The sequence below is a fragment of the Phoca vitulina genome, unplaced genomic scaffold, assembly GCF_004348235.1.
Source record: "Phoca vitulina isolate PV1807 unplaced genomic scaffold, GSC_HSeal_1.0 scaffold40, whole genome shotgun sequence".
NCBI lineage: Eukaryota > Metazoa > Chordata > Mammalia > Carnivora > Phocidae > Phoca > Phoca vitulina.
Window position 1 is genome coordinate 21,676,899 of NW_022589743.1, and position 22,925 is coordinate 21,699,823.

The following is a 22,925-nucleotide window of genomic DNA, read 5'->3' on the forward strand; positions in this document are numbered from 1 at the left end:
TGGCAGACACACATGAGGCTCAGGCGGGCACAGGACAGGGCCTGGGGAGGAGGGGGCAGGTATGCCTCCCCGCCGTGGCTCGGACACCTGGGGGCTGGGGCTCTCACTGCACCGGGGCAGAAGGAAGTGCTACCTTCCGGGCCAGACCAGCCGTGCAACAGTAGCTTACACAGCGAGGGCTCGACTGAGGGGAAGGGACAGACAAGGGGACAAAGGGTCAGCCCAGGCCCTCGCTGCAACTCCTACCAGGGACTGATGGGAGGCATGGTCCACAGCTGCCACAGAATCATCCACGGCTGGTTCCAAGTCGTCAAATGCCAGCTCAATGTTCTCCTAGGAGGGAAGGGAGAGAGGAAGTGAGCGCAGGCCCCTTGAGGGGTGCCGCCCTACGCTGACGGCCAGGAGGGGGCGCTGGGCCAGCAAGTCCGCCCTTCCATCCCTCTCAGGAGCTCCTCCCCTCCAGCAGCCCCTCTGACAAGTGTTCACCACCTCCCAAGGTACCACATGGCCTTTTCCGACAGCTAAGAGTCTTTTAACCTTCTTTAACACTGAGCGGAAGTCCCCCGTTGCTGTCACTCACACCAGTTGATGAGACACTACAGAACAAGCCTACTCTCGACTTCACACAATCATCCTTGAACCGCCTGAAGACTGCTGTCATTTGCTTCCTGAATCTTCTCTCAGCCAAGATAAATATCCTCCCCAGTTCATTCATCTCACCTGCCCATGAGGTAGGATTTCTAGATCTTGTCCCATCCGGGACACCCTTTTATGGAGGGGCCCTACATGATCAATCACCATCTTAACAGACTGGGAGCCAGGGAGCCAGGGAGCCAGGGAAGGCCTGGCCGACCCACAAGGAGGCAGGAACTGCACGGTGGCAATTCACGGGGCCTAGGCAGGTGCCTTGAGCGTGGGCAAGGAGGGGCTCTCAGGGGCCCCGAATGCGCCTGCAGCTTCTTGGAGAGCAAACTCTCTGCAAAGTGAGGATACAGTCTGGGGCAGGACAAGACTACTACTCCGGGGCGCACAGGGAGACAGAAATGCCAGACAGCAAAAGCAGGGAAGGTGGGGCCTTCCCTCTCCACAGATGTCCTCCCTGTGGGTGCCAGGAAGCTGAGGCCGGGGGTGGGGGGGTGGGCAGGGGCTGGGGGGTGGGCAAGGCAGAGGCAAGGTCAAGTGCTACCTCCTTGTATCTTTCTAACTCCTGCACAAAGGTGCGCTGGTGGAAGAGTCTCTGCAGCCGGTCCTGGGCGTAATTGTGGCACAGCTCCTCAAAGGAGGCTCCGCGGGCCGACCCACCCTGCTCAGGGTTCTGGAAGCCCGGAGTGTCCACAATCATCATAGAGCAGAGTGAGTGCTGGCTGGACTTGAGAGCCCTTCACAGGGAGAGCATGGGTCAGGACTGGCCAGGGCAGCACCGCCGAACAGGCCCCACTGGTCCGCCCGTGGCGCCCAGGCAGCCCTGTTCTGCCCCAAGCCAAATCTCCATCCCCACGCAGGTGCCCAGGACCCTGGCGGGGAGGACGTGCCTCTCCTCGCCCGCGAGGACGGTGAGCCCTCTGCTGGTGGAGAAGGGCGCTGCCTCAGCGATCCCACCAGCATGGAGCCATCAACTCCCCCTGTGTCATGGCAGGAGGCTGGGCAGCTCCTGGGCCCTGCCTGGCACTCACCTGTTCACCAGGGAGACCAGAAGGGTGAAGAGCTCACTGTAGAGGCCGGATGCCATGCCTTCTAAGCACTCCAGTGCACTCAGTTTGGGGCCTGTGGGGCAAGAGCATCAGCTCTACCTCCTGCCCCTGGGGATCCCCATGGGCGGATGCTCTCTAGCCACCCAGGGTCAAATCAGCATGGGGCCCTGGGGCTGGGCCTCTCCCTCTGATGGAAGCATCTATTCACCCCAGCGGTCTCCCCCCGCCAGAGAAGACAGCAATGAGGCCTGCATGGGGCCTCCCAATCACATCCAGCAGCCACGGGGCTCGGGGCACCTGTGCCGTCTCCCAGGCCGCTCTCCTCGGGGCCCTGGCGGAAGGAGGTGGAGCGCTGCAGCGTCCCGCCCTTGAGTTGGTGCTTGAAGATGGCTGAGGATAGCTCCTCCAGGCTGCAGCCCAACAGGTATGCGGCCTTCTGGGCCCACTCGTGGCGGGCAAACTGCTTGCGCCCAGCTATGGGGTAGAAAAAAAGGGATCTGGCACCTTGGGTCTTTCTCCTTAGTCCATCTGATGACTGTTGCGCCCTTTGGCTCCCATGGCCAAGAACTGAGGACCAAGCATCTTCTGGAGTTAAAACCAGCCCTAAGGACACCAGAGGGGCTTTAGACAAAACAGAGACAGCCAACGGCTGTGTCCTCTGAGGGCGGAGAGAACAACAGGTCCTAAAAAAGGCGGGAACTCTACACCACTGCCACCAGAGGGCAGCCAGGCAGCTCAGAACCTCTCTTCTAGAGGGCTTGGCCTCAGGGGTGCCAACCTGGGGAAGGACAGTCAGGGCATGAGCCAGCCCCCCTGTGATGAGCACAAGAGCCACGTGAGCCTGTGGGGGACACGTCATGAGAGAGTTCTAGTGCCTCCCCCTTCCGTGAACGCAGCAGGACCCTCTCCCTTACCTCCAGGCGTCTGCCAGGGGAGACCACCACCACCCCATGGCCCAACAGCGGGGAAGTGGAAGAAGCCACAGGGGAAAGGGAAGAGCCCAGGCAGACAGACGTGCCTCAGCCAACATGTGTCTCATCACAGCAATTAGGGAAAGCTAACAAGAAACAAGGTTTTACCTTCAGCAGCTTCTGTAAGGCAAGGGACCAGCATGCAGCATGCAAAGAAAAACAGCGTGTTAGCAACCAGTCGTCAGCTGAACCTGCCGGGTCCGTGGGAAGGGACCGTGGGGGTGTGTGTGTGGGGGGGTTTGTGAGGATGAGCAGGCGAGAAAACGCAACCACATTCAGACTCAGAGACGCAAAAATATACCCAAGTGCACACACACACAATCTCAAAGGAGTATGTTTACGGGTGTAATCACGCTGACACACACACACACACAGACCTACAAAGACACCACACACGTACGTACACACACACACACGTGCACACATGTGCACACATCCTCTGGAAAATCCTGGAAGCTCTGAGGAGGTGACAGACCCGGCTCAACAGGGTCCCTGTGTGGACACACCCAGATCTGTCTGCTTGCAGGCAGTGCTGACGGAGTACAGGGTTATAGGAAACCTGGTCTCGTCACCTCCTCAGACTGGAAGAACTTCCTCAAGACACAGCCACACGCCTACCCGCCTGCCCACCCACACAGTCTGGAGACAACTTTAACTCAGAGCCTGCTTCCCCTTTGGCAGGGATGCCACCTGCTGGGATCGTAAGGAAGCTGATACCAAACCGCCTGCCCCTCTGTGCACCCACCCACCCACCAGTGCTTTCTCGCTCCTGCTGAGCAGCCTGGGGCCCTTCACATCCCAGAGAAGATGCAGCCAAAGCCCAAGGCGCCGTTCAGAGGCAGGAGCCCTCTGAGGAAGGGGAGGAAGGGGTGAAGAGGTGCTCCGAGTGCCCGCCCATCAACATAATCTCAGAGGAAGGCAGCAAAGCTCTTCCAAGCCAGACCAAGTTCTAGCCATTCACAAGCCCCCAAGTCCAAGTGCAGAAGCTGCAGCCCATTTGTTACCACGGTGCCTGCTGCCCCCTAGTGGTCTCCACCCTGCCATGCAAGAGGAAGAGACCCCAGCTACCAAACCGGTGAAGGGAAGGGAAGAAGACTGGGAAAACTGGCCTCGGAACGCCCCAAGATGGCAAGCCCACCCTACCCTACATCTAGGCCCCCTGGAGGGCATCCTGAGAGGTCCCAGGATGTGGAGGCAAAACGAGTCGGAGCAGCTAGGCCTGGGGCCTCACGGCCAGCAGGCACCCTCTCCCTGCTCAACCTGGGGCTCCTCCCAGGCCAGTCCCCTCCATTTGGACAGAACAAGCCCAGTCCCCAGAGAGAGCCCAGGGCCAGCACCAAGACGGGACAAGGTGGCCTCAACCCCCCAGGGAGGGGCCAAGGTCAGTTACCCGCTTGCTCCTCGGGGGCCTCTGTCAGGAAGGGAACAAGAAGGAGAGTTATTTCAGGGGGACTGCTCTGACTTAGGGCCCTTCTCCTCCCCCTCGGCCTCAGAACCGCCGCCCCCCTGCTCTTCACAGGGCTCCGCATCACTGCCGCCCAAGTCCAGGGCCAGAGATGCTTCTCCGGGTGCTTTGGAGCCTTGTGCTCCGAGGTGGGGGGCTGGGAAGAGGCGCAAGCAACAGAGGGGTGTCTGCTAACAGAGACGTCCGTGCCGGGTGAGGGCGCACGGAGCGGCAGGGCCTCCGCAAGCTCTCCTGGGCGACAAGCCGCGCCGTCGGGACCCCCTGCAGGTTACCTTTGGTAGCGCCTGCAGCCCCCAGGTGGTAGATGGCAGCCAGGATGAGCCAGCAGGCTTTCTGTTCATCTGCGGAGATGCCCAGCACCTTCATGGCGGTCTGCAGCTTACTGAACTGCTGAGCCGCCTTCTGCTTCTCCTCAGGCTGCAGGGACAGATGGGCCCGCGTCTCAGAGGCGCTGTCCCTCCCGGCGTACCCCCATGCTGCTGGGCCCTCAGGGAGGGCGAGGCTAGGGAGAGCCACCAGGCTGGAGCCGGGATCCTGCTCCTCGCATGGGGCACTCCAGGCCGCTTGAGGCGGCCCCTACTCCCAAGGCCCAGGGCTGCCAACCCCGTCCCCATAGGCCCCCTCACCTTGGCCAGTGGCACAATCCCAAACACATTGTTCTCTGCCAAGTGGTTCAAGTGAAGCTCTGTCCTAGGGGTACAAATGAGGCATCAGCATGGTGCGGGGTCCCCATGCCAAGGGCCATCTCCCCAGCAGGGTGGAGAGAGACGGATCCAGCTTCCAGACTCTGAGTTCTGCCTGCCCATCATGCCCTACTGTCAGGCCAGCTGCCGCTGCCTTCCCTAATTGGCCTGGTCGCCTGGTCAGAGCACTAGCCTCCCTAGGACAGGTCACCAGAGATGCTCTGGTGAGAGTGTCCAGCCAGACCCCTGAAAGAGAGCAAGGAATCTGCCTGCAGCGCGAGTCCAGCCAGGACAGAGCCCGTGCCCTCAGTGACCAGAAGAGCTAAGGAGGAAAATGTCCTGGGGCTGCTTGCTCAGCCTTATCATTTATCTTTTTTCCGCAGAACAAAGACAGCAAGTCTGAAGAATAAAGGGAAGAGGCGGGCAGACGAACCAACCTAGGGGGCAGGGAGGGCCAGCCTGGAGGGCGCTGGAAAAGGCCCAATAACCGCTCAGCCCCACACTAGCCGTGTGACTATAGGCAGGTCCCTGGCCACCCGCATCTTGCTGTGCTATCCCCTCTGCAGATCTGGTTTCGGGGGTAGCAGACGTCCTAGCGAGGCCCCGGGAACACTGGAAGGTCAATTCTGTGCCCAGGGCTCGGGAGCTCCCGTGGGGTAGAGCCTGTGGCTCATTCGGCTCACCGTCCCGTTACCTCAAGCCTCATACGTGGCAAGCATACAATAAACACACAGGATAGGATGCAACCAGGTGACAAGATCCAGGAGCCATCAGTGAGCTGGAGTCCAGAGCACCCCCCCCCCCCCAGTTTCCTTGGCCCATCTCACCTGAGGGTGCCATCCCCACAGGCCAGCAGGTAGTAGAAGACATTGAACGTGGCCTCACCCGCTGGGCGTCGAGCCACACGCAGCTTCTCCAGAAGCATCGTCTACAGCACAGCACGGGAGGGTATGGGCAAAGAGGGTGGGGCTGGGTCAAGCTCCGCCCACCCCACGCCAGAAAGAACGGGGGCGGGGGGGGGGGGGCTGTAAACAAGCGGCCAGCTCCCCCCAGGGTCAAACCCAGGGCAGAAACCAGACCCAGGCGGAAGAAGACAGGCCCAGCTCCTGGAGGGGCCCTGCTGCCCTGCCCAGGCCCCCGGCACAGTCTTCTTAGGGAGCTGGCTGGGCACTTCGTGGTGAGATGTTTCATTTAGCCTGGAAGGGGATCAGCCTCAGCTGGACCTTCCTTGACTGACAAGCCAGTCTTAACCTGGGTGAAATTAGCCTGCGAGAAGCCCCCGCACACAGGGCCAGGGCCCCAGAAGTAGGGTGTGGTGAACCCCAAGGGTGGGCAGGAAGCTGAGCCATGCTCCACCCAGGGCAGGAGGCAGAAGGCTTGAGGGACAGAAGACACGGGTGGAGGGGCCAGAAGGGTGGAGGCCCGGAGTGGAGCAAACCAGCCCTGCTAGAGCCAGGGTCCATTTTGTTGGGGTAGAATCCCAGGAAAATGAGGCGCAGGAGAGAGCCTGGTTTCTAGGGCCTGAATCCAGGCAGCCAGTCTCTTACCACCCTGGAGGTCCCTCACCTGGATGGAGGCTGAGGCCACCTGGCCAGCTTGGTCGAAGTCCAGGGAGAGGATCTGAGAGAAGCGGGTGGCGTTGCCGTTCATGATGGTGGGGCTGTTCCCAAAGGCTTCCAGAAGGCTGTACAGAGCCTGCCCCTTCTCCACTGCAGGAGACATGCCCGGGGGCCATCAGGAAAGCCTCCAGACGCCCAGCCCAGGCCTATTCCCCCAGCACGCAGCTCGGAGTTACACCGGCCAGACTGCCCGGGGACAGAGGGGTTTTGAGGACACAGAGAAACCAGGGGGAAAAAGGATGGCACCTACGAGGCGCTTCCATCCCCACCCCTCTCAGGTCTTCCAGGTGCCCTGTCTCACCGGAAAACACCTTGTTCCCGCTGGTGCCCGCGATGGTGGCCAGGTACTGCACCAGGTGCTGGCAGCTGGTGGTCTTGCCGCTGCCGCTGCTGCCCAGGAGGATGACACACTGGTCCTGGCGGCTCATCAGCATTGCCCTGTATGCGGTCTGGGCCACGGCGTAGATGTGGGGTGCCATGTCCTCCCGCCGACACCCCTTGAACATGTGCATCACCTTGGGTGGGAGGGGGACGGAGGGAAGGGGTAAGGCTCTTAGCTGGTCCCACTCAGTCACCCCTTACTCCCAAGGTCCACCTTTCTGGGCCTTTCACTGCAGGGGGGCCGAGGGATTCTGAGGCGAAGGCCATGCATGGAAATGTAGATTCTAGCCCAGTCCTGGCCTCTGTTAGAGGTTAGGGGGAGGGCCTCATGTCCCCACCCCCTGAAATGACTCCTCTTCCCAAGGTCAGCTGTGAGAGTGGACAGGAGCCCCGTGGGATGCCAAGGGGAAGGGGCGGAGCCAGGGCAGGTGGGGCAGGTAGCACATGGGTGGGTCCAGGAGGCAGCATGGTAGCCTCGGGGTCGCCGCACCTTCTCGGAGTACACAGCGGGGGCCCCCCGGGGGCTGAGGACGAGCAGGCTGGGGCCAGCGTACGTGTGCAGCAGGCTAGCGCCATAGCGTTGGCGCAGTGTGTGGAGGACGCTGGACTCATTGAGGTATACCAGCGAAGCCAGATCTTCTAGACGGTCGCAGGACGGAGCGTTAGCCTGTGTGATAGGACAGGCGGGCAGGCACTGAAGAAGCAGAATCTGTCTGCACTGCCAGTGGACAGGCCTGCCCTGCCCAGCCCACTTCCTGTGCCCGCCACCTGCAAACCTTCTCCACATCATCCTCATCCACGTCCAAGATGGCGCCGTCGTGGTCTAGCTTCACGCGTACCTTCCCTTCGGACAAGCTGAGCTCCTCAGATTTGAGCTGACTGCCTACAGAGCGGGGACAGACAGTCAGACCCAGGCCTGGGAACCTTTGCCACCCTCTTCGGGCCCTTTGTGGTCTTGCCTCCTCCCCGCTATATCCCTGGGCTCTCCTCACTCACCACCCAGGCCTCACCGGACCCAGAAGGCATACCCAGCCCCGAAAACTGAGAGGCCCAGACATCTGTCCCCTGGGCCTCCCCAGACTCACCCAGTGAGAAGCCATCCTTATGAACCAGCCACACCTTCTCTGTCTCATACCAGGCCTCCTCCGCTGCAATCTGCTCTTCTGTCTTCACCTATCAGAGGGAGGGGGGAAATAGAGTCAGTCCTTGTTCTGGAAAACATTGAGTCAGGAGAGCAGGAGAGAGGAGACATGTGAGGGGAAGTGCTTCCAGATGAGTCCCTGGGTAAGGGGGACAGTTGGGGGGCAGATACAGAACAGGGGACATCGGAGGCGTCACAGGAAGAAGGTGGGGAAGCCAGGGGATGGGGGTGATCCTGAGGAGCCCTGAGGACGAGGACACAGAGTTAGGGACCACGCCAGCCTTGAGGGTCTGGAAGGACAGGGACACTCAGAACTCGAGCCCAGAAGAGAACAGACCACAAGAAAGCAAACCAGGTTCCACCTTCAGCCACCCTCTTCCCCACCTCCCCGTGGGGCCTGTAGGGTCGGTGTCCTGAGCCCGCACGCCACCCCCTGGGCCCCCGCCCGCTGCTACTGTGACCTCTCATGCCCAGCTTCTGCCTTCAGCCGACTAACAGGCCCTCCTTCACCCAGCTGGCAAAGGGCATTTCCTCAAGACCTGAGGAGAGAAGTGTCTACGGAGGACTCCGTACTGCAACATGATCTGCGGGTCCTGAGTCCTAGCCTTGGCCTGGCCTTCTTTCCACTCCTCCTTCCCGCCTCCTCAGGAGGACAGGCGAAGGCCATGCAAGGGCATGAAACAGCATGGTCAGACATGTGGCGGGGGGGGGGGGTGGTGGTGCAGGGAAGGACACGGGAAAGGCCTGCTTGCCACGCGGATGCGTACTGGAGCAGCTTAAACCACAGTCAGTCTCTGAGAGGAGACCTGAGGCTGAGGCGCAGACACTACTTTGTGTCACCGACCCCCTGGGTGAGGGACCGGGAAGGACAAGGAGACATAAGTCTTTTCTTTGTCACATTTCTTGGAGCTGAAAGAAAAAGAGATCTGGGTTCTACTCCTAGGTTGGATCCGGGCTTCAGATAACTCCCTCTTCCTTGCTGATGGTCCTTTCCCGTTCGAGAGAGAAGTCTGGAGTACACAGGCTCTGGGAAGCATGACCAGTGAAACCACCCTTCACACAGGATGATTGCTACGGGGCCGGCAACATTTTAAATTGTTAAATGAAGACATTTAAAAAAAAAAAAAAGGCTAATTCTTTGTTAGTTGAAGAAATGTAACTTTGTAAAAAAAAAATCACAATGTTTTATTTTTTTTCCCAAATCACATGATACAAGTGAAAACACGTTTTATGGGTCAAGTGTTTGGAACCTAACAACTAGGGGACATCAAAGGGTCGTGGCCTAATATGCACCCCAATGTTCAGAGCAGCAATGTCCGCAATAGCCAAACTGTGGAAAGAGCCGAGATGCCCTTCAACAGATGAATGGATAAAGAAGATGTGGTCCATATATACAATGGAATATTACTCAGCCATCAGAAAGGATGAATACCCAACTTTTACATCAACATGGATGGAACTGGAGGAGATTATGCTAAGTGAAATAAGTCAAGCAGAGAAAGTCAATTATCATATGGTTTCACTTATTTGTGGAACATAAGGAATAGCATGGAGGACATTAGGAGAAGGAGGGGAAAAATGGGGGGGGAATTGGAGGGAGAGATGAACCATGAGAGACTATGGACTCTGAGAAACAAACAGGGTTTTAGAGGGGAGGGGGGAGGGGGGATTGGTTAGCCCGGTGATGGGTATTAATTAAGGAGGGCACGTACTGCATGGAGCACTGGGTGTTATATGAAAACAATGGATCGTGGATCACCACATCAAAAACCAATGATGTATTGTACGGTGACTAACATAACATAATAAAATTAAAAAAAAAAACTTCAAAAAAAAAAAAAAAGGGTTGTGGCCTAGAATTAATCCTTTAGAATGAATTCAAAGATAGGTTTCCCATACTGGCCAGCAGGTGGAGCCAGAGAATGCCACATCTTCAGGCTTGGGCATGAGAGTGGGAGGTGGGAGGGGCTCAGCCTTTCGGCTTTCTCTACCCAGAGTGAGCAGAATTGAAACCCCTAGAAACCAGGACTCTTGCCCGGCTCTTGGGCTCCAGTGGTTAAAAACCATGTGCCACAAGGCCAGACTCAAGTGGTGACACCCCGTCTGGACCCTCCCCAAGGGCCTGACATAGAACTGCCCCATCTCAAACTTCTGGCACTGCCTCTTCCAAGGATCCCCCCCACCCCCAGACACCGGGTGGGAGCCAGAAGGGGAAAGAGGCCTTACACTCCAGCACGAGGCCCGAGCACAGACGCCAGCCCAGGTACGGGCCAGGGGTGGCGGGTGGTCGCTGGAGGAAGCGGAGGGCTCCTGAGGGGGGCAGGAGCACCCTACCTGGCTGTGGGCAGGAGAGGCGGCCTCAGGGTCCAGCTGTCAGTAGCAAGCAAAGAAGAGAGAGAGAGAAAGAGGGGTGAAGACAAGCAGACCGTTGGCATGTCCCCTTCAGCAAGCACCCTAGGCCAAGTGGGTGGGTACTCTCTGGCTGCCCAGGGTGCAGGGTGAGGATGGAAAGACTCAAGTGCCAGGATGGGAAGCTGGCCTGGGCAGGTGAACTGTGCCCAGTCCAGGAAGGAGACGCCAGACCCGGAAGGAGAGGCCCAGCCTGGCGAAGAGACACCTGTTATGAGACATCTCGGAGAAGACACTCTGCTAAGTCATTCACTGTGGCCTGGGCAGGAGTATGCCACTCTGCCTCTGGCCACAGTCTCTCCTGGGTGGGACATCCAGTGCATCCTGAACTAGGCTCTTCTATGAGCTGGCCAGGTCAGGCCACCTCCCCACACTCAGGGCCTGTGCCCCTTGGGTGGCTCTGGGCCTCATCTTCAGGGCAGTGGTCAGCCTGACTCCCCTGTAGCCAGCGGACCCCAGAACGGGGCTATCCCTGGCCTCTAAACACACACAGATGCCACCCCCAGTAACAAGGGCTGTCCTTTGGAGCTGCTGCCCCTGCACAGAATGACACCATAGAGCAAGTCTCAGAACAAGACCACTAGCAGGCCCAAGCTGAGGACCCCCTTCCTCAATCCCCCACTGCGCCCTGCACCGCTCGCAGACAGGCACACCGCCCTGTGGCGGGCAGAGGCTCCACGCCACTGGGTCCACCAGTCACCTGCCCACGAACCAAGGGACTGTGGGCAGACCCTGCGGCCAGACTTGACCTGTCTCTGTCTGATTACTTAAAGACCTTTCTGAAGAGGAAGTGGAGTCAGCCAGGCTTGTCTATAGACCAGGCTTGTCCTATAGACCTTGTCTATAAGGAGTTAACAGGCCCCTTTGGGTCTGGAGAGCCAGTGCACCCAAAGAGGGGAGAGTGAGCTCCCGCCTCACCACCCACCAGGCCCTGGCACCAAGCCATGTCCTCCAGGGCCAGAAAAGGGGGCTGGATCCTCAGCCAAGAGGGGTCCCCTCCCATGGGCGCAGGGCTCTGGGTCGCCCGGAACAGGCCTCACAGCTCAGACCCTCTAGAGAGCTCTTCTCTTATTCCTTCAGGTGAGAAGGCCACGTGAAGGCCCCCAGGCTGCCATGGAGTCATCCTTCCATAGTCAGATGCTCCCCCCGCCCGCCCCGACACCCACAGTCTGGCTGCCAGCCTCGGCAAGGAGGAGCGCCAGGGCCTGGGGAACCATACATGAGAGGTGGCATTACAGAAGCTGTGAAGATCCTCTCAAGGCGCTGCTGGGCCTCCTCTGCGGGGGTCAGCCGGACCTCAGGGGCAGCTCCTGCCTAGAGGTTAAACTACCGTTAGTCCTGGCCTGGGGTGGGGTGGGGGGGAGTGGGGTGCAGCATGCCAAGCTTCTAGCCTAGGAAGCCGCTGGGAACCAGTGGGCAAGTGGAGTAGGGTCAGGGAGGCAAGCCAGGCATCAACGTGAGTTTTTAAACTATTGGATGAGAAAAAAAGAATGGGTGCCTGGAAATTCTGAGGTTCTTCCTTCTCACAGTCCTAACCACTTCAGCACTGGGATGGCCCTATGTCCCCACATGGCCCCTGCCCCAGGCCCAGGTGACAGGTGGGTGAACTCCAGGTCAGGGCACATCTCAGCCCCCAATTCCACCCTGGTGAGAGGGACAGGGAGCCAGAGGGAGGGCAGCAAGGCCCGGGAACAGGCACATGACACTCTCTGGCTACTTATAGGTTCTAGTCAGGGGCTGAGTTTCCCTCATGGCCTGCCAGTCAGGCCAAAATGCCCCTGCCAACTCCTGGGTGCCAGGAAGTGACTTCCCTGATTCAGAGCAGGCCAGCAGGGCCGGGAAGCTGCAGTCTGCTCTTCTCTAAATTCTGCAAAACCCAGGAAGAATGGAGTAGGGAACGAGGCAGGTTCTGGGACCTTAGGAATCCCAGGAGGTAGAAGTCAGGGAGGGCCTTTAGGCTGTGCCCTACGCCCCACCCCCCACCCCACCCTTCCAGCCAGAAGAGCATGCAACATCCTGGGAGAAACAGTGGTGAAACTTGACTCCTCCCCTGCCAAACCTCATAGGCCTCAGAAGGCTCCACAAAATGGGGAAGTTTGAAGAACTGTCCCTGACCAAAGGACCAGCCATGTAGGCATCACCTTCCAAGGTCCTCCCCTCTGCCTCTCAGCCTCCTGTCCCACCTAGAGGGTACTTTGTGGACAGATGGGGCCTCAGATCCAAAGGGAGCCCACTGTGCCCATTTGCCACCCAGGCATAGGGCTTCTCAAGAGTCCTGCTGCCAGAGGGAATTGCTGGCCAGGCTTGAAGAAGGTAGTGATGGCAATGATGGCATTAAAACTACCGTTATTAGCATCACTATCCATGCTACCGTTTGTGGAGCACCCACCATGCCAGCGACTGGGCTCAGGGCGGATAACATTCCTCATCTTCACAGCAACTCTTCAAAGCTGGGATTAGCCCCTGTTTGCAATTCCAAAATCCGAAAGCTCCCCCAAACAAAAGACTTTTTTCTGAACTATTTTGGTGGCAAAACCTGTTTGTAGTCTATCCGCCTGCCATGTGAACGGTCATTGATTTTGCTGCGAAAATATTTATGCTTGGTTACAGGTTGCTGCTCATCATGTAGGACTTTCTAAAATACAAAATTCACTAGCTCCAAAACACTTCTGGCCCCAAGGGCTTCAGAGAAGGGACTGGAGACCTGTCCTGTCCCCACTTGGCAGATGAAGGCTCAGTGATGGGGCCTTGCTGAGATCCCACACAGGGTGAGTGGCTGGGGAGGTGAACACGGGTCACCCGGCTCCAGAAATTCTCTTTCTACACTAGCGCTGATCTGAACCTCTGCTTGGGATCCGGAGCCTCCAGCCAACACCATGCAGCCTGGAAACAGGCCCCAACCCCACGCAAGAGTGTCGAGGAACAGCGGCATGCTGGTTAGCGGGGCCCATCCCAGAGCAGAGGCCGCCACGGGCTCCGGCACTCGGTTGAGGAAGGCCATGCAGCCCCACCATCGGCCCAGCGTCTCAGCTGTGCGGACATGTTGACGAGGCATGGGGAAGCCGGCTGCGAGGGTGGTCAGGGGCGTGGGAGGTTAGTGACACACTTGGGTACCTCCTGCTGCACATCAGGGGCCGGTGACTTGGACTGCTGCAATCCGGGGAGGTTCGACTTCGGGCCAGTGGAGCCTAGGGCCGCCAGCTCTCCTGGTGGGGCTGGGGAGCACTGCTTTTCTGGGATTTCAGGTTTGGCTGGGGAGCCTGGCTTCCCTGAGGAGCCTGGCTCCTGGCTGGAGGGCTTCTCCCCCTTCCCCAGAGACTGCCTGCCACGGGGCTTGTGGTCCTTGCCCCTGCCCCGAGACATCAGGCTCCGTAGACCAACAGAGAGCTCATCCTTGGCTGCCTCCTTCTTTGCTTCAGGCTTAGGTGGGGCAGGGGGAGGCGGAGGAGGCGGAGGGGGTGGTGGCTTGGGACCAGGAGCCGCCTTTTCTCCCCTCTTCCCTCGAGCTGGGTGCTCGGGGGATCTGACCCCTCTGCTCGAAGGCTCCTTGGCACTCCCAGGCTCCTCACCAGGCAGCACCTTGCTCACCACCTTCCTAACTGCATTTGCCACTTTCTTCCGGGACAGGCCCGGGGCCTGCTCGCTCGGGCCTTCTGCGGCGGCAGCCCCCGGGCCATTCATGGCGAGTGTGGGTGCGGGGCTCGTGGCTCTCTGGGAGGTCTCTGAGGGTAGAGGGCTGGTGGGAGGCTGAGGACTCCTAGATGGGCCACTGCTGTCCTTTGAGCTGCCTTCTGGCTGTAGTCACACAAATACAGGCAGACATTAGCATCAGCCCTTGCGTCCCTGCCCTCCCCGTGCAGAGGAAGTGAGAGGTGTGACTTCACGCCTTGCCCTGGAATAGACCTTCCATTCATCCAGAGCTCCAAGAGGTTACCCCAGGAAGCCCTCCAATCCATCTTCCAGATAGGACAACTGCATCTACAAGTTTGGCTTCTCTCTCCCACAAAGTACAAGCAGGTACTGCTGTCACCTGCGGTCTATCCCCAGCCTTAGCACAGGGCCGTGAGATGCCAGCCCAGAGTGCCCAGAGGCCCCCTGAGGTGTCCCAGAGTCACTGGTCTACGTCAGGGCAGCAACCAAGGCCCAACCCAGGTGAGCCCAAACACAGCAGAGAGGGAGCACGGAGAGGCCAAACCACCAATTCCTGCCATCAATCCTAGGCCTCATTCTGGGGTTTCCTGCCTCTGTGGTCCCCGGTCTATCACTGTGCTTTCTGGGCAGTCAGACCCCAAACCTACCCATCCCAGCAAGAACAGTGGTCAGGGAGCAATTCTTGGGCCCAAGATGTGCCAAGCTTCGTCTCTCCTGCTCCTCTGGTTTGTGGCCATTGTCTACCCCTCACCCACACTCTCAGGGGCTACGAAGACCAGTGCGGGCCCAGGAAGCTTCCACCTCAGCGTGCTGTCTGCAGTTTTCCTCCTGCAAACCTCTCCAGGGCTGGAGGCCTCCCAGCTCCCAGAGTATGTGTACAGAATGGTAGGACAAAGAGGAGGCAGCTGGGGCCCACGGAGGGTTAAGCACTGAAGTGACCGCCGATTCACTCTGCCCTAGAGCTGGGCCCTGGCTCAGCCAGCCTCCCAGCCTCTGGGCACCTGACTGGAGTACACTGGCGCACTTTGCCTGAGGCACCCACCCTTCCCCCAACACTGGTGGCAACTGTCTGTGGTCCCAAGGGACAGCCACTGGGGAAAGCCAGGCTGGCTAATAGCAGGGCAGATGTCCTGCAAAGCCAGCCACATTGCCTGGGTGAGCAAGGTCAACCCCGGGGGGCTCCATGCTGGTCAGGCAATGCCCTGCCACTCAGGAGCCATGCGTGAGTCCCCGTTCCCCAAAACAAAGACCTTGGTTCCAGGGTGCACCTGGGCTCTGGGCCCTGCAAGGCTGGCTACCATCTCTGCTTGGACGCAGGAAGACGCTCCGAGGGGACAGACCCCTGGCTACCACAGGGAGAGGCTGTGGAGCGGAGCCAAGTCACCTCGCTGCGGGTGGCCCTGCTGCGGGGGTGGGGAGAGGAGAGCTTGAAGGTGCCTCTTCCTCAACCTCTTGGACCAAGAGTGCTCCATGGCATGCCAGGGCACTGTGGGGCTGGCTAGTGGCCCCAGCTGACGGCTCCTGCCCCTCCCCCTCCCCCTCCTGGCTTACCTCCCATCCCCCCCCAGCTGAAGGTGGTGGCGATGATGATGGCAACCGCTGACACTCATACAGTGTTCACTGTGTGCCAGGAAGTCCTCTAGGCACCTCACGTGTGATTTTTCACAGACTATCTGGATACTCCGAGGCCCCTCCCCCACACACATCTCAAACACTTCCCCTTTGAAATCACAAGCTCGCCTTGCAGGGTTAACTACAGATCAGGTGGAAGCCACAATGTCTGGCTGATGGAAACTCCATCCAAGGAAATGGGGGAGCTGGGACAGGCACCATCCGGGGTGACGAAGCACGGCACTTCCGCCCCCTGTGCCAACCGCAGTCCTCCCCATCTTTAGACCTGGCTATTCTGGAAGTGCCTCCCTCTCTTGCCTGAAATGAGTCCAGCTTTGCTCAGGGTCCCTATCTCAAGGCCGAATGACCTGGGGGAGAAGCTGGGCCCCCCGCCCCGGGCAGCTGGAGCCCGCCTCCGGGTCACCCGCACTGAGCAGCTGATGGGGTCTTGGGAGGAGACCGAACAGCTGCAGTGAAATCCCTCCCCGCGCTGGTCTTGTGCCACCCAGAGCAGGACGAAGAGTCCCAACAGCTGAGCTCTCATCTGGTGCTCCCCGAGCTCAGGGTCTGCCCACCTAGGCCTCTCCGGCCCCCCAAGGGTTCAGGAAGCAAGACCTAAAGGTAAAAACTAAAGAGAGGGGGGTTGGAGGAGGTCTCTGAAGCGCCTCGGGATCCCCATCTCCTCCGCGCACCCCAAGTTGGCATCCCATGGACTGCACTTTCTGCCTCATCAGTCGCATTCCCTCGGGCCACCCCAGACAGGAAGGGGCACCCCGCCGGGCCTGCCTGCTCTGGGGACCCGCCTCACGGACTAGGCGAGGGCAGGTGGGCACACCCACCCAGGCACACACATGGGGGGCTCAGAGAAGCACTTACAGCCCCTTCCTCCTTGCCAGGAGGGCCAAGCTTCGGCAGAATTTTGTCTTCCTCTTTAACCTGCGGGAGCAGACAAAGAGGTCACTGGCAGGTCCGGGCAGGAAACTCAGCATCAAAAGCACAGGAAGAAAACCTCCAAAGGGCCCTCCCTCCCTAGGAGGCAGAGTTCCCGCATGTTCAGGACTACTGGGGCGAAGGACGTGGAGTCAAAACCGTCCAGGGACAACTTCAAGAATAAATAGACTCCACAGAGTAGGGAAACCCTGGCCTCAGTCACCAGTCACGCGTCTCACATGGACTGTTTTAAGAGATTGCCATCATGGCCTCGGTTACAGGGTGGACAGAAAGATCCAGATAACTCAACTCATGCTAAATGACAAGAGTCATTCCTGGCTCCGATGAGGAGTGTCTGAACAAGAGTCCCCTAACCTAGTGACTAAGGAGGAGGGAATGACCCCAGCGTGGGGGCCCTGCTGGGAGGTGACTCCTACCAGGTGGCTCCAACTTGCATCTAGGTCCCTGTGACTCCCCCCAGCCCAGAGCCTGGATGCCTTCCCAGCCAGACAGCTGAGCGCCATCTGGAGGCAGGAAATGGGGCAGGGGCAAAGGGATTCAGGAGGCCAGACATTTTGCCAAGCTCAGACCCACAACACTGCCAACCATGCAGCTGAGGGAGGGAACCCCAAGGTTAGGGGCACCGTGTAGAGGAAGGAAGGATGCCTGAGCTCTGGCTATGCTCGGCCTATGCTCTAGCTGGCCTACGTCAGACGGGAGAGGCAGAGTTGGGAAACCAGCAGCCACCATAATGTATCTGGAAAAAGAACAGACAATGTGGATGCTCTGAAGTTTCCTTCAGTTCTGAGACTGGCTCAGAACAGACCTCAAGGAGCCAGCCCTCAGGCTGAATGAGCCCTCTGCCTGCCCCTCATTAGCATCCCTCCCTCCAAAAGCTCAGACAGTCCTAGTGGATTTCGTTTCTCTTCTTTCCCCAGTCACATGGGACGATGGGAAAAAGGCAGGTCGGTGCCTTTCTTTCTGCGCACAGTGGGGGTAGGTGGGGGTAGGTGGGGGTGGGTACACTGGAAGGAGTCCTTGATTCCTAATGGAAAAGATCCTTAGAAACTCGTCCAGAATCACGTTAATTATCCACCTGGCAGAGGGCGGGGGGGCGGGGAGAGGAGGGGAACAACTCTCCATTTGTAACCAGGGTCCCTGGCTACTTTTGAGCTCTGATTAGCAGCGCCTAGGACATTGACCAGCAGGATGGCCACTGAAGTTTTAAAGCTGCATCTTGTCTATAGAGCTATTTTCAATGGGCCGAAGCTTCAAAGTTAGTTCACACTGTTATGGACAGAGGGAAAATGGCAATTATTCCTTAGAGCAGGCTCTGCTACTTTAGAAATTGGGATTGAGGGGCGCCTGGGTGGCTCAGTTGGTTAAACGACTGCCTTCGGCTCAGGTCATGATCCTGGAGTCCCGGGATCGAGCCCCACATCGGGCTCCCTGCTCAGCGGGGAGTCTGCTTCTCCCTCTGACCCTCCCCCCTCTCATGTTCTCTCTCTCATTCTCGCTCTCTCTCTCTCAAATAAATAAATAAATGAATAAAATCTAAAAAAAAAAAAGAAATTGGGATTGGAGCAGATAAAGGGAAAGGAGGGGCTGGTGGAGAGGGAATGAGGGGGAGTGGCAGAGTCTAGGTCTGTGCCTAGTGCCCCCCCCCCTTCCCCCCCACCCCCCCCCCCCCCACGCCCCCAAAGATCACACCATGCATTAGCTCCTGAGCACACAGGTCAGAGGACCATCAAGTGTTTCACAAACCACACAGACTTGCTCATTACTGCACACAGTGCTGTTAGCTCAGGTTCAGGGATGGCCCAGATTCCAAGTCCATTCCGCATCCCTCACCAGCTCCAATTCTGTCCTCCCTCCAGGGATGCAAGCTGGGGACCCCAAGCGTCCTGCCCAAGTGGTGAAGCCCTGGGGGCAGCGCTGGCTGCCCCCCGAGATGTCTGGGACACCAAGCCCTGCTCTGAGCTCAGCTCTGGATTTAGCCTGAGGCTGACTCACTGCCACCCCCCGCTTCCCCCCCACCAACCAAGGGCTCTGTCTGTCATAGGCCATTGCCCAGCTGGGGACTGTGCACCGCACAAAGGCACGCCCAGGGCGGCAGCCTGAATCACGCTCTGGAACCCAGGCAGCCAGCTGGCCTGGCTCCTGACTCTTGGCTCCTGTCCTTCTACCCACCATGGTCCAGATGCGGGGAGACCCAGTTCCAGAGGCCTCAGAGCCAAAGCCATTCCCAGCGGCGCCCCCACAGCAGCCCAAGTTCCCAAGGGTGAATCAGAGCAGCAGTGGGGAGGGAAGGGTGTGGAGGGGTTAACTTGGAGGGGCACCAGTGGGACAAAAGGCAGCTCAGCTTACCAGAGGTGGAGCTCAGAGGAAGAGCATGACTCAGCGCAGAAGCCCATCCAGAGAGAAGAGTGAGTTAATGGCCCCCTGGTCATTCTCCCCAGCCCCCCAATACACACACATGCGCCAGTCCATCTCTAGCTCCCAGAGCTCCCTTGCCCAGAGGCCAGACTCCTGCCTGCACACATCATGCCAAGCACATAGGAAAAGCACAAGGATTTTGAGACCCAACTTTCCTTTTGCTCCCAGAAGGCGAACCTTGATGAAAAGGCCATGGCGCCGAAGGTAGCCTGCACCCTGGGTCAGAGAAGACACGGGGGTGGGCAGGGTCGCTCAGGGAATCGGAGTCTTCCTAAACGACCTGCCGGGACAAACACCGTGGGCAACAGGGGACAGGAGGGAGGAAGTGGGGGGGGGGGGACAGATGGCAACGCTCAGACGTCAGAGGAGGAGCAAGGAATAAAACACTGGAGGAAAGAGATGACAAGGTGGGGTACAGACCATAGAACTTCCTGCCCTTGGAAGCTGTGTGTCCTTGAATAAGCCAGCTCACCTCTCTGGGCCTCTCTGTAGAATGAGGGGATGGACTAGAGTAGATAATGGCTACAGTCCTTTCCAGGTCTGCACCCTAGGGGTCTGGTAGGGAGAGGCACTCTAGCCTTCAACTCCGTGAACCAAAGGTACGTGCCTGCGAAGGCGTTAACGAAGCTTCTCCAGGACTCTTTGCCTTCTTTGTTTTCTACCGGCCACACACCACTACCTGCCAGGGGCAGGCGGCCTGGAGAACGGCAAAGCCGCCCATTCGATGGGTGAGCAATTAGAACGGGTGCTCTGAGAAGCAACAGGCAGAATCTGCCTCGACCCAGGGAGAGGCTTCATCCAAAGAACCCGTTCAATTCAGTGGAGTTTAAGAACCTGTTCATTCTGGGGGCACCTGGGTGGCTCAGCCGTTGGGCGTCTGCCTTCGGCTCAGGTCATGGTCCCAGGGTCCTGGGATCGAGCCCCACATCGGGCTCCCTGCTCTGCGGGGAGTCTGCTTCTCCCTCTCCCACTCCCCCTGCTTGTGTTCCCTCTCTCGCTGTGTCTCTGTCTGTCAAATAAATAAATAAAATCTTTAAAAAAAAAAACCTGTTCATTCTGAATACTGCTTATCATAAATGACCAGTGAAAAATTAAAGAATTATTTTTAATGTGCTTTGTTGACTTGTCTATTTTATTACCCGGTTCATACGCTAGACTTTGTTTAATTATTTAACCCATTTGGTCTTTGATCTCCTGTGTGTGCAGGGAGGAGTCCATGCATCCCAGGCTGTGAGGACACTAGGCCATTCACACCCGGGCCTGATCCTCTGCACCAGCTCTTGCTTAGGATGATCACTCTGAACGCAAATGTGGGGTTCTCCCCAGAGGAAATTCTCTCTGTGGCTTTGGTGGGGAATCGCCTGGCTATTTCTCCTCTCTTCCTTATCACTGGCTTTTAAAGATTTTAAAGATTTGCTTAGGACGCAGAATAACCTATGTTTAGCCGATACAGAAGAGGTGAGGAACTCAGCCCCAAGGATGGTGTCAAAGTCTCCACCGAGGTCGTCCGCCGCCAGAGCTGGGAACGAAAGGCTCTGTGCAACAAGGGGGCCAAGGCCTCTCCTCCCAGACCTGCTCCCTCTAGGGATTTCAGCCGTTTCTGACAACTTCCTTCATGACTGAATGTGGAACACCTACAAGGCAACGGGCCCTGTAAAAGTATTTAACACATATTTTGAAATATAAGTCTTACAACAGCCTCACGACATAGGAATTATTGTTCTCATCTTACTCATGAGGAAAAAGACTCGGAATGAGATTATGCCCCAAAGCTATTAAGTGGTGGAGCTGGGATTTGAACCCAAGTTACTCTGACTGCAAAGCTCCCTGAAAGGCCCCCCTCTTCTGCCGGGCCAGGCTGGGTCAGAGGGGCTGAGTCGTCCTCAGGAGCCAACTCTGGTTAACATACTGTGTCACTGTCAACGTTCAGGAGGTCTGGAGAGGTCTGGATCCAGCTGGATTGACAGTGAGGTGTTTACTAGTGTTCAGTGTGCCCGGAGAAGCTTAGGCTTGCAAAGGGAGACCCCACCACGATCCTGCCCCTTGAGGCTCTGTGACCCCCTCTCTGACTACCCTCTCAGGCACTTTTGGCCTAGTCTCCCCCCCCCTTTTTTTTTTAAAGATTAATTTATTTATTTTAGGGAGAGATAGAGAGTTGGGGGAGGGGCAGAGGGAGAGAGAAACTTAAGCAGACTCCATGCTGAGCGGGAAGCCTGACGTGGGGCTCGAACTCACGACCTGAACCGAAACCAAGAGTCAGACGCTTAACCAACTGTGCCACCCAGGCGCCCCTCTGGCCTCTTCTCTTGAGGGAGAATGCTCAAGAACACGTACTATGAGCCAGGCACAGTGGCAGGCCCTTCACACTGCCTCATTATTTCATCCTCACAAAAGCCCACTTTCTAGAGGGTAAGGGCCTCGCTGAGGCCTCGCTGGTAGGTGGCAGCACTGGGAATCAGGGTGTGAGCTGTTTGTGTGTCCACAGCGTTCCCTGGACTGTGGTTTCCTCACAGGCAGGACGCGATGTCACCCATCATACTGTGGGCACTTAATAAGGTTCTTTGGCAAACTTCTCATTCCCATCTGGTCTCTTCCCTCAACTGTAAACTGAGGAGAGTAACATTTTGCCAATCCTGATTGCCGGGGATGAGGGGAACACAAGGGAGGTACACTCTCTAAACTTAGCAACAATAAATAGATGGTACACTCGATGCCATGGGGTGGAAGGGAAAGGGCAGGGACACTCTGAAATTGCTGAGTAGCTCTTTGGGAAGCAAGAGTAGCCATAAAATGCATCATCCTCTGGCCCTAGCCATCCCATCTTCAGGAATGTGTAAGCAATGAGCTGATTTAAAGCAAGGAAGAGAAAGGAAAAACCCACAAACCCAGACAAGAGACTTTTAAAGATGCACTCTACGTAAGAGCCCCACATTGGAGGGCGCCTGGGTGGCTCAGTCGTTAAGCGTCTGCCTTCGGCTCAGGTCATGATCCCAGGGTCCTGGGATTGAGCCCCGCACCGGGCTCCCTGCTCCGCAGAAAGCCTGCTTCTCCCTCTCCCACTCCCCCTGCTTGTGTTCCTGCTCTCGCTGTGTCTCTCTCTCTCAAATAAATAAAATCTTAAAAAAAAAAAAAAAAAAAGAGCCCCACATTGGAAACCACCCAAATGCCTAGTGTTAGGGAAGGGGTAGATGAGCTATGGTACTTGGGTCCAATGCACTGTTACGTTGCCATTTAAACTAACAAATATGTGACCACTGTAACCGTAGGGAAAACTCTACCTAATATCAATCAAAGAAACTAGGACCTGAACAGTAGGCAAACAGTGATCATCATCATCTTGTAAATTAGACACAATAGAGACATTTGGTATTTATTTTGTTATGTATTTGTTACTTACTATTTATTTCTATTTTAAAGATGGCTAAATAGTCAATAAAAAAGAAAAAGCAGAGGAGATAATAGCTGAAAGCATTTGTTCTCAAAGAGGAGAAATCCAAGAAATGTGCTGAGGGACCCATCGATGCTCAGCCTGGGAAGGCTTCCAACACTCAGGGGGCTGGACCAGGCTGCGTTTTACCCTCTGAACGGGACCAGCAAGGACCAGCTGCCCTTAGCCGCCCTTAGCTTACCGTCCTCTGTGCCCCTCACAAGAAGGAATGGGACACAAATGTCCCCAGGAGAAGCTTTCCACCCACCAGGCTCCCCACTGGCATGGAGTACCCAGGCTGGGAGGAATGCATCGAGGCTCTGGTGTCCACGCAGATATCCACACACCGGGAGCCCGCAAGGGAAGGGGGGAAGAGGAAGAGGAGATCCTCCTGTCTGTGACGTAGGGAACTCGGCACCTCTCCCCTCTGCTAACACTTGTGCACGTTCAGAGAAAAAAGAGGCATGGCATCCTCCTCCCTCTCCCTTCCCGTTCTGAGGAGCAGAGAGT

At 57.5% G+C, this 22,925-nt stretch overlaps 1 protein-coding gene across 19 annotated transcripts in view; it reads right to left on the reverse strand.

Annotated features, from left to right (window-relative positions):
* The window catches only part of MYO18A (myosin XVIIIA), a 95,581-nt gene that overhangs the window by 38,086 nt on the left and 34,570 nt on the right, over positions 1-22,925 (reverse strand). For 6 of the 19 annotated variants that reach the window (XM_032428429.1, XM_032428435.1, XM_032428428.1 and 3 more), the window contains 15 exons: positions 10,286-10,321; positions 7,896-7,983; positions 7,587-7,693; positions 7,301-7,477; positions 6,731-6,944; positions 6,377-6,519; positions 5,638-5,738; positions 4,754-4,817; positions 4,400-4,544; positions 4,053-4,073; positions 2,771-2,782; positions 1,989-2,165; positions 1,674-1,764; positions 1,187-1,379; positions 247-333 (listed from right to left, as the gene is read on the reverse strand). In XM_032428429.1, coding sequence (XP_032284320.1) covers positions 247-333; positions 1,187-1,379; positions 1,674-1,764; positions 1,989-2,165; positions 2,771-2,782; positions 4,053-4,073; positions 4,400-4,544; positions 4,754-4,817; positions 5,638-5,738; positions 6,377-6,519; positions 6,731-6,944; positions 7,301-7,477; positions 7,587-7,693; positions 7,896-7,983; positions 10,286-10,321 — 1,656 coding nt within the window. The other 13 variants (XM_032428434.1, XM_032428445.1, XM_032428446.1 and 10 more) reach the window with 9 other exon arrangements.